The sequence below is a fragment of the Varroa jacobsoni genome, unplaced genomic scaffold (genome assembly GCF_002532875.2).
Source record: "Varroa jacobsoni isolate VJ856 unplaced genomic scaffold, vjacob_1.0 scaffold_289, whole genome shotgun sequence".
Taxonomy (NCBI): domain Eukaryota; kingdom Metazoa; phylum Arthropoda; class Arachnida; order Mesostigmata; family Varroidae; genus Varroa; species Varroa jacobsoni.
Window position 1 is genome coordinate 144,711 of NW_019213191.1, and position 10,333 is coordinate 155,043.

At 42.0% G+C, this 10,333-nt stretch overlaps 2 protein-coding genes across 3 annotated transcripts; one reads left to right on the forward strand and one right to left on the reverse strand.

The window, feature by feature from the left end:
- The first annotated feature begins 2,948 nt into the window (after window positions 1-2,948).
- LOC111259062 (uncharacterized) lies at window positions 2,949-9,980 on the forward strand. Of its 2 annotated transcripts, XM_022830743.1 has the most exons (10): window positions 2,949-3,250; window positions 4,662-4,798; window positions 4,996-5,108; window positions 5,585-5,721; window positions 5,959-6,084; window positions 6,195-6,312; window positions 6,862-6,943; window positions 7,371-7,416; window positions 9,389-9,487; window positions 9,764-9,980. In XM_022830743.1, the coding sequence occupies exons 2-10, from the start codon at window positions 4,752-4,754 to the stop codon at window positions 9,875-9,877; spliced, it is 882 nt and encodes a 293-aa protein (XP_022686478.1). In that variant the 5' UTR covers window positions 2,949-3,250; window positions 4,662-4,751; the 3' UTR covers window positions 9,878-9,980. The 2 variants fall into 2 exon arrangements, with proteins under 2 accessions (XP_022686478.1, XP_022686479.1); XM_022830744.1 differs by lacking the exon at window positions 5,959-6,084.
- Window positions 7,578-8,828, reverse strand: LOC111259061 (uncharacterized). The gene is made up of 2 exons (XM_022830742.2): window positions 8,145-8,828; window positions 7,578-7,894 (listed from the first exon to the last, which is right to left on the reverse strand). The coding sequence occupies exons 1-2, from the start codon at window positions 8,754-8,756 to the stop codon at window positions 7,595-7,597; spliced, it is 912 nt and encodes a 303-aa protein (XP_022686477.1). The 5' UTR covers window positions 8,757-8,828; the 3' UTR covers window positions 7,578-7,594.
- Window positions 9,981-10,333: the final 353 nt, after the last annotated feature.

Here is a 10,333-nt window from a genome sequence, read left to right on the forward strand (position 1 = left end):
AGATACTTACCTATTATAGTAGATTGGTGAAAACGCAAAAATGAAAGCCAATTTTGTTTTCCATTCGGTCTCATTTGGGGGCAGTGCTAGCCCGTAGCTAAGATCAGTTCTATACCCAGTTATGCCCCATATTTAAAGAGGCCTACAAGGTGAATATTGTCGTTAAGTGACACATCATCCATTCATGCCATTGTACGACAGACAGTCAAATCGAAATGTTATATCCTGATCATGGCTAAAAAATTATCCGACTGGCAGCGGACATTATTAGGAAATTCTATCTTCAGACCGTCAACATCACAATGAGAGACTACGGTAATGGTTCGTACTAATATTTCACGAGGGATTATATGTTAAGCCAATAGATGGTCGTTATTCAACTTAATGAAACACTGGTTCGAAGAGCCCGGGAAGAGATAACGAGTACTATGGTTTGGAATATCGACTGGTAGAAGGTGATAAAACCATATGGGAGAAATATGGGCCCAGTTGATATTGTACGATTAGGTGTTAGTAAACATACAAATTCGACGTTATAACGGGTACGTTGGAACAACGTTTATCACTAACATTAACTCTGACTTTTGAGTGTTGCACTTATTTGTACATATGTCGTCAACAAAAATGACCTCACGGAAACATCAGTTCCATATTTAATGTTTCATTTTAGCGGCGTTCATGTAAAATTAGCTACCAGATTATATTATTTCTACTCCGGGCGACAATTCTCTATACTAGTCAGCGACTAGAATTCGTCGTTTAAACTATTTCGCGATCAGACGCTTGAAGCTTGGAATCCTTGCTGTGCACGCTCTCCCGTTGCCATTCCAACGGTGGAATAAGGACTAGCAAGAAAAGAAGGTTAGCTATTCTCCTTCTGGCTAGTCTTTTATTTTTTCTTAAGAAGAAGTACTCGCAATGGACGAATACGGTGGCGTCAAGAAAGACATAATTCTTCGTTGCTCAACAACAGATCAGTTTTAGGGGAACACTTCTTTACTCACATGGGCCTGCATACCGTGAAGATAATTGGCTTCCCATTACAAGGTTTGAAAAGTCACTACGCTTGAATAATTAAGTGTCATAGGATAGCGAACTACTAAAAGTACAACGATGTTAAGTACGCATTTGAAGTCTTCTCTGATTTCAAAACCGAGTTCTCTTTGTGCACCGTCTGGGGTACTTGTATCAACGCTGGCGCCCAAACATCTTCGAAACCTCTCAAAACACCTCCGCCAAACTCCTAGGTGCCCATGAAATATATTAATGGGGGTGCGTTCTATACACATTTACCCAAGCCTATTCCATGTCTCTGTAGATGCAGTAGTTATGCTGGGTGCTCAGCAAATGGAAAGTGCACAAATTAAGCCCTCCTCCCAGCGCTTCGAGGCTTCCGAGGGCCAAAAACAGCCGCAACCACCGACGTCGACTTTTACTCGGACCTCTCGTTGCTTTCCCTTTTTGCCCGTCGGGCCCTTCGCTACTGCTGTGAGCCTTGTTACGGCCTTATATGAAGCAGCTGTGTCCTCACTTGTGCCGCTTTTCCTTATTCCGCCCTCCTCCTTCAACTTCTTCGCCAACTTCGTTCGTGTTCTTTTGCTGCTGCTGCTGCTGTTGGCTTTTCCTCCTCGCACTTATTCGTTTTCCCTCTCCACCCACGGCAACGCTAGTTTGGTTCTTTCGCCTTTTGCTTAGCCGCTGCCAATAGTGGAAACAGCGGGTAGGCGCCGTGCGCAGTTGCTCTGGGAACTTGGAAGCAGGATGTGTGAGTAAAGGATAAATCCCGCCTTTGATTGCCCCATTTAGATTCATTAAGAAGCCTCAAGGCGACGACGATTGCAGAGCGCCCCGCAGAAAGTTCTGCTTTCTGCTGCTCGAGTCAGCCGGGTGTCGGTTTGCAACGAATAAGCAGGCGCACTATCAACGTCCATTCTTTAAATAAACGTTGCCGCTTCAGGGGCATATTGCAAGAATAGGACAGTCACCAAACAGAGCAAGAACAGGAAGGGAACAGAAGAAGCGGGACATAACAAAATGTGCCCTTGCGCTTAAGTTCCTGACGGAAGTTCCGATGGGGGTGACAGCCATAACCGGAGTTACTAATTCTGCTACTGCTTTCGCTACAAAAGGTAACATCTCGATTCGTGGAAGGGGCAAAGAGACAGCGAAAAAAAACTAACATTAAGCATTGCTTTAAAAAGAGGCTAACTGATGTAACTAAAGCAATCACTCTTCGTATACAATAATACTACACAACATATGTGATTAAATAGAGAAGGTAGGTTACTTAACCAGGCTGGTATTAGGCCACAAGCTGGTAGGGTACATACCCGCAAAGGCTAAAGCTCTATGTAAGAACAGTCGCACAATGAGTCTTCTCGCTAGAGCTCTGCTAACTTGCCAAATGAGAACAGCCCCTCATTGCAGCTCCGGCTTGTGATTCCCCACGTCCGCTGCCAGTTCCCCTTTTCCCGTCTGCCGTCGCTCGCCTTTAGCATTCCTTCTTTAGCGTCGTCACAGGAAGCCCGAGCCGTCCCTCAGCGAGAAAGAAAACGAGGATCGCGAATAAATGAGTGAGTGAGCTGAAGCTAGCGAGAACTCCTTGCTGATGTGAGGAATCGGAGGCAAGCTGCTGGCTAAGGGGGAACCGTCGAAAAAGACGGAAGGCGTGAGATAAAGGTGAGTCTGCTTGGCTCCCGCTACCAGCAGCAGCTCCCCTAACAAGAAAGTGGTACGGGAAGGGGCTGGTGGAGATAAAAAGAAAGGACAGAAGAAAGAAGCCAAAGCTCCCGTAGCTAAGAATTGGCGACTCCCGCGGCTGCATATCCTGCAGTGCCAAGGGCGGCGGGCCCCGCTGCTGCTGCCACTGCTGGCTCCACCGCAGTTAGTCCAAAAAAAAGAACTGTGAGGGAAACCGAAGCTAGGCCATATGTCGAAATCCTGCAGTAGACCCTGCGGCCACGCAGTCTCTGTGCGCAGATCAGGTTGAGGTTGTACGACACTGATGTAGGGAAAAAGGTTCGAACAAGCAGCTGTACGCTTCGAGCGAAAATAGAACTCGTTACTCAAATATGACTACATATGTGTGTGTGTATGTGTGTGTATGTCTGCAAGCGGCCCGCTAAGTAAATGATTTATGAGAGACACACGACACCCGTTGACGATTGACTTGGCCAGCCGGTTAGAGCTGCCAGAAGCATATCGCGGAGACTCCGACCCTTAGGCGACCTTCAGAGAGGACCGAGGTTAGGTAAGCTATTTTAAACAATCGATCACTGTTCAGCTGAACGGCTGAATACCGCAACGCAAACATTTGCATTATAGTTGACCAGCTATGAAGTTGATACACGCATCGACCTCTATGCGACGTCCAAGTCAGTGACAACACGCGTACGTGTACTGCCCTCAAGCTACCGCGAAACAAGGGGACATACATCGTGTCAACGATATATGGCAGCATTGTATTTATAAGCTAATTATTTCGAACATACATATGTTTTTATATCGGTAAAACGTAATCGAAACCACTTCAGCTAAAGCTAAAGTCTCGATGTGAGGCACAACAACGGCAATACAATCCACTGGCACGCGCCAGTGTCGACGAGCTACGTGTGACTGTTCGTACCACAAGTCATAGAATTATATTGAAACAGACGGCGATGTTTGTAACACGAATGAACTCTTTAGGAGGACATCAACTTCACAGTCGTATCTTCAATACAGTTCGATCTCAGATACGGCGCCACGCTCGTATTTGGATACTAATCCTGATTTGTTATGTGACTTGTTTCTTGTATCAAAGTAATAAAGTGATTGAAGAGTACCTAACTTATCCTAGTTATGTTACTTTTGTTGAAGTGAAAGAAGCTGCGGTCTTCCCTGCGCTTACCGTGTGCCTTTCGCCATGGTATAACATTACACAAGTTTGTGACACACTGCCCTGCAGTAACAAAGATCTTGTAGGTGCATACTAGAGAATTATTATTTAATTCAATATTTACAGATATGAAACTTAGCTTAACAATTGCGATAAATCGTTTATTACTGTGCCCTTAGAGTGCTTCGACATACGAGATCTATTTTCGATAGGGTGATAGAGCACAATAATCTCGATAGGACCATAAGGCGCTAACCGAGATCCTTGATTGTACCATAAACAGTTACGGTATAATACTTTTCACACGATCTCAAAACATTCTGTATATATTTAATAAATATACTTATAGCACCAGGTTATACTTATGCATGTATGTCGTTATTTATAAACTTATATAGAATGGTTAAACGTTTTGTCAGTACTTTTTTGGTTGTAGTGAGAGAGAGAGAGACTTCTGTTTGTTTATATATGTTTGTGCGTTTTAAATCGCAGCATCTGATAAACTAGCTCTCAACATTAGTGCCAAAATCGATCATAGTACATTTGTATAAACACAGAAATAATTTATATTTTGTTTATTTTTATGGGTATATTAAACTAGATGGGTAGCAATTTTTCAGCTGTATGCGGTATTAATAGAAATGTCAGTTTTGCTTTATAATAGGACTGGAATTTTTGCAGTTTTCAAAACTTTGGAGAAGCATGCAACAAAATCGGTTATGATATAGAAATCAGCTGTGGCAAGCACAAATAGTAACATTGCATATTATATTGAATATCTAAGTTCGTGTTTCTGAGATACCCCACGCATGCATTCAACCGTACATACAGAGAGGCTGGATTGAAGCCTCCAAACAGACTCTTCTCATGCCGTATGTCCTCAGCGGACGAAACCTGCGAAAGCTTTGATTGTATTGACGGGTACGTACACTTAGAAAGGTGCCGCGTAAATATCAAATTATAGATTTTAAGACCTTTAAATAACATGTAAAGACAACTTTTACAGTAATTCGAGCTAAGATACCCTTTCAAACGGTGAGGTTTTTTTTTACCTCGAAGTGTATACATTAAAAGTGTTTTCCGGTAAACTGGCTATCTTCATTTTGGGCTGGTTCCAGGATCCGCCATCTAAACTACCGCGCGCCATTCATGGCATGCTATACACTGGATCTGCTGCGCTATCTCGAGCGTGGTCACGCCTACCGCAAGTGTGGCAATAAACACTCTTATGGTAAGGCTCTCGGTTTTACGTACACGAAGATGCACACAAGACAGAATACTTGCACGGATAAGCACAGTCACACATTCACAGAGCACATTTGCCAAATCGAGTTCATTGCGACGCCAGCAAGAAGGAGACCTCGCTAAGAGGGAGCAGAGGCCTTATTAAGGACCCCCAAGCTTATAGCAACTCCTTTTGGAGTCGCCTTGTAGCAGGCCTGCGGTGGTTGGGTCGTGTCGTGGGTGTTATTTGGTTGGACGCGTTGCTGTTTTACGAGCGAAGCCCGAGGAGAGTTTTACGGTTCGCTTTGCAAAAGTGGTTGGCTTGCGAAGCACGCCCAAGTACATGAAGAATGACAATATGAACCGGTCAAGATCTGTCGAACCCTTTGGCAAGACAAGTTTGGATTAGCTTCATATAGTAAGTTTCGACAGTCGATTGAGCATTGGCAGCTATACTTCATTAGCGTTGATTTTCACCCTTAGAACTGTATCTCGAGGCAAGCTGGAATACATCGGAAACGATGTCATCGATGGACGCTGAATTTTATCCGATACTTCTTCACGACAGCGGAGTGTATCCCCCGGAAACGCTGTATATGGCCGCAATGTCGAAAGGACAGGTGAGGTAACAGTTTCCATTATGGCAACGTTTGTATAGATATTTTAAATTATTGTAATTAATTATATTTGATTTTCCTACTAGAAACTGAAAAGAATTGATCATTTGAAAGAACCTGTGGCCAATCAGATTTCTATATTGGTGAAACTGGTATTTATCAAATAGGTCGAAAAATCTCGAAGCCAGCTTCTAAGTCTAACCACAGCGTACTTTCATTCTGGCGAGACGTTACTCACAGATACGGGACTATTCACTGGCTCAACTAGTATGGCAACGCCTGGAAAAGCCTTATTCCACTAGATGCTGGAACTACATTGAGAAATTTGGACAAAGTTCAATTTTTCGCGGGAACATGGCTAGAAGAGTACGTGGTATTCAATGCGACTTTTATGTATTACACTACATCACCCCTCACAACCGAGGGCTCGTTCAATTGATTTTGCTAATACTGCCGTACGCTTTTGGATTGCCCAGAGCTGTGAGCAGCAGTGCCAAATGTTCGCGGAAGTCGACCTCTGTGGCTGCGTTCGAGGTATCCACGAGTTTCAGCACTTTCAGCCGCATGACGTTTGTCCAGGCGTACTAGAGCAAGGTCGAGTACAACATTTTTTTAGCCTTACTTAGGATATTCGAAGAAATGTCCTGTTTTCGCCCATTGTAGACGTCTCTCCGTGTAGCTCCGTATAGCAACGACATGTTCCCATTTAGTATGACGCTAAGTTCGCATTATAATGCTACATATAGCTTTTAAATCGTAGATGAATGCACACTCAACAATGTATAAACTGCCAACATGAAATTTGCCGATAAACCATTTCCCATTAAATATACAGCCATCACTGTTTGTTCTACATTTGTTCCGCTATGCAGGAAACCTGAAAAGTACTATCCAAAGGAGGATTCAGTTCCTCCAACCTATTAATACTTATATTCTACCATCTAATCATTGCGGTTGATTTGTTTAAATGTAACGAGTGTAAAATCATTGCTATTATTCCGTCGAGACTAACTTATTTTGCTACTTTCATATGGTGCAGAATATCCTATCCAGTAATTTGCCTTGCTCGGGCTATCATGTTTTTGAGTAATTTTCAGCGCATGTTTTCTACAGTCAGTAAGTTGCGCTTCATTGATACTTCAGGCAAGTGCACCGACGTCGTACAGACACCCGAAGGGGCATTACGAATGGCTCAATGCGCCGCTAAGTGTAACCAGGAATGCAAGTATGTTTATACTTCACTTATCTCATAAGTGAAGTATGTAGTATATAGCAGTAGTTATATAACAGTTAAAGGGATGATAACGCCAGATAGTTTGTGTCCAAACACAGTACGCAAAGTCATTTTTTCTTCTCACTATACCAACTTCATTTCTGCGACTGATAGAACTACTCAAGTTTAGAGTCTATGGCATGAGCTATCTTATTTGTCGTATTTTAATTTGTTAGCTTATTCATAACTAGATCATTGCTAGACAAGCCTTAAACAGTTTTCTGCCAAAAATCACACCATAGTTATTAATCTATTGACCATCTTGCCTACAGGAGGCACCTACAACCAGTACAGCTCAACCTTGTCACATTTACTGATTTTTTCATAAAACTATTGAAAATTAAAGAAAGCACTGTTGTTCTATTAACTCTATGCAAAGGACCGTGCGATACGACGTCCGTCTTGGAGGTATCCAGACGTTACCGGTAAGTTGAATTAGTAGCACAACGTATTTATATTAACGTTTACGGGTCATAATGTCTGCCTTCAGCCTACCATAATAGTTCTCCTTCTAAAACTCTTAAACTAAATCTTCAGTGTTCAATAACTGAGTTAATTTTGTTCGGAACAAAAAAAAAACTTCAAATCTAGTTTGTTTTTATTTTATGTTTGATTAAATGACTGTTCACGCTTTACCACCAAAGTGTTGCCAGTTAGTCTAGCGACTAATGCCGACCGATAGTGTAGAGGGAGCTGGTCCTTCCAAGCCTTGATCAAGACCTGTTCTGCGGTAACGGCACACTTATCCCTTGACAATTCCTCTACATTTTCCAAGCTAGTCACGGTAAAGATGAACATGCTTCCGTTGAACCAAGTTAGCTCGTCAGTGAGGGAATGAAACAGCGATACAAAGCTCGCATTCATCTTGTCTAGATCATTGACGATTGCGACAAATTTTTTTTCCTATAAAAAAAAAACCAACAGAACACACAGTTGTTGTGTGTTGTAAAAAAAAATACAGCATTGTTTCGTCGGATAGCAACTGTACATGGCTAATCTGTTAGCTCGTAGCAAACTTGAAGTTTATGCACAGTTCGACGTTAAATCTTGGTTGGTGGTTGACGACTGGTAGCATGCCGCAAAGCTAAAAAACTTATATAAACATATAACTTAACAACTCATACTTAAATGAAGACCTATCTTTGCTCCTTACCTTAAAGAAGGTCAACATGAGGGATTTTTTGGGGGACGCAATCATACTTATTTCACTTCCATTTATATTGATGACATTCCACACCGGCGATTGGCTATTACCCAAAGCATAGGCAACCGATAATGCAAATTGATTCAGAAGATGTTTATCGGCCGCATTTGCCAGTATTGTTAGAACACCAGGAGTTCGTCCCTTCGAAGCAGTTTGTTTAACTTTTTGTATAGCGGTCCATACGTGGGCTGGTTGCGACGGAAACGCCCTCTCAAGATTCTCAAAGGTTGCATTGCACGCCGGCAGGTAAATCCGGTATGGAGAAACCAGCGAATTGTTGTATAGACAATACCATAGCAAAGCGATGATCACCGGCAATAAGATAAAGGTGAACCATTTTTGCCAAGTAGGCATTTCATCATTTAATTCATCAGCGCCACCGCCAACCCCGCTACCAGTGCTGCCGTTAGCGTTAGTTCCCTCTTGGAAAATTGCCCCTGGAAAGAATAACGACAAAGCTCGACGTCGTCTGTCGCTAATTCGCGAATAAATGGCATGTTCATCTCGAAGACTGAGTAACGCATTTGGCCAGGTGCTAATATTCTGGGGTTCGTCGGTCATTGGGCGAAGAATTACCCCCTATTGATAATTGTTCGCAATTCGCTATCGAAAATCTCGTTGTTATCTAGTAGACAAATGGCGAACGCTATTAGAAAAAAGACGCTATCAAAAGAAGAGTATAAATTTGGATGCTGTGCAACTAAAAAATTGTTATAAAAAGGACAGATACGCTAGAAGGTTAAATCTGATCCTTCCGGGGGCCATGTCACAATTCAGAAAATGGAACTAACAGGGGTTATGTGAACACCTACCGCGATGAATCCATGACAAAACATATGGAATATATTTTAAAGTATAGATAATTATCGCTACGTTGACACATTTCCAGTAAACAACAAGTTTTCATTTCCCGTAGAACTAACCTAAATTCCCGTTTTCACCTAAATTCACTGCCGTTGATCTACTATTGATCACACGATTATAAAGAATTGCTCGCTGTTTTACATTTCATTCGTCTTTTTGTATTCCGATTATGTTTTGAAACCTTCACGATTTCGGAATGGGAACTCAATTTACAAGCAAGATACTTGAAAGAGAAACAAGCAAAGACTTATTTTAAAATGGCTAAAAAAACATAGGTTTATATTTGTACGCTTGCTTAGGCGTTCTACTTATACGATGTTTTTTTACAGACTATCAAGGCTGGTGAGAGTAAAGTGATTCGTGCTGCAGTTACCTTTTCTTTTGGAACCTCCGTCGTTGAATACTACATTTACAAACCGTTAATGTCTGTATGTATCGTGTTAAAATACGTATTGAGATCCACGGAACTAAGACTATTCTAATGCATTTTGTAACATTCCTTTGGAGCGTTGCTTGAGTGTTTCAAAAGTTGGCGAGATACCTCTTATTTATTTCATCATCTAATCGTGTAGCATATGTTATCGGTTGAGCTCGAACCAATAAGATGTTACTTTCCAAGTCAGGAGTTAGTGAAACCATTTTTGCAAGCCGACATCAGTTCTATGCCGTCTTTAATTATGAACAATATTTGTACGACCATTCAGTTGGAGGGAGTCGCAGGTATTTTAGCTGGCTTCCTCGGCGTTTGGCTAGGAACGAGTTTTGTCGAGACCTTCGAACGGGTATTTAGCATCATGTGCATTACCAACGATCAGTGAAAAGGTCCAAGGGAACGGAACGTTGAATACGAGTCTCATCGATTGGTAAAGTGACTATAAAGCGTCTCATAAAACGAAGCATTAGTAACTTTCGCTCAATAAAAAAAAATGGCTAGTGTTAAATATTGGCGTTTTTACTTAGAGACACTTGCGTATGAAACGATTTTAAATCGATATAAATCAGCCTGTGTTTTTTACATGTGACATAGTAATAACAAAGCACCTATTTTATTACCAGATGTTGGTACAGCAAGTGGGGGAAGCAGCGTACTCGTACCTAAAAAGTCTAACACATTCGCGATAGCGAGGAATGGCTTGTGTTGGTTTTATTAGACATTCGATAAGACTGCTGGCGCCCTCTGTCGAATCAGTTTCTAACTAAGTTAACTCTGAAGCTCACAAGAAAGGCGCAGAGCGGCGGCACGTTCTTTAAATTGACCTTGTGTATAAGTATGT

Excerpts from the sequence above, each read along its gene's own strand:
- LOC111259062 (XM_022830743.1), top strand. The coding sequence starts at position 4,752 with ATGTCCTCAGCGGACGAAACCTGCGAAAGCTTTGATTGTATTGACGG. Across the intron at positions 4,799-4,995 it reads AGCTTTGATTGTATTGACGG|GATCCGCCATCTAAACTACC; the intron begins GTACGTACACTT and ends GGCTGGTTCCAG. Across the intron at positions 5,109-5,584 it reads TGGCAATAAACACTCTTATG|AACTGTATCTCGAGGCAAGC; the intron begins GTAAGGCTCTCG and ends TTTCACCCTTAG.
- LOC111259061 (XM_022830742.2), bottom strand. The coding sequence starts at position 8,756 with ATGACCGACGAACCCCAGAATATTAGCACCTGGCCAAATGCGTTACTC. Across the intron at positions 7,895-8,144 it reads TCATGTTGACCTTCTTTAAG|GAAAAAAAATTTGTCGCAAT; the intron begins GTAAGGAGCAAA and ends TTTTTTTTATAG.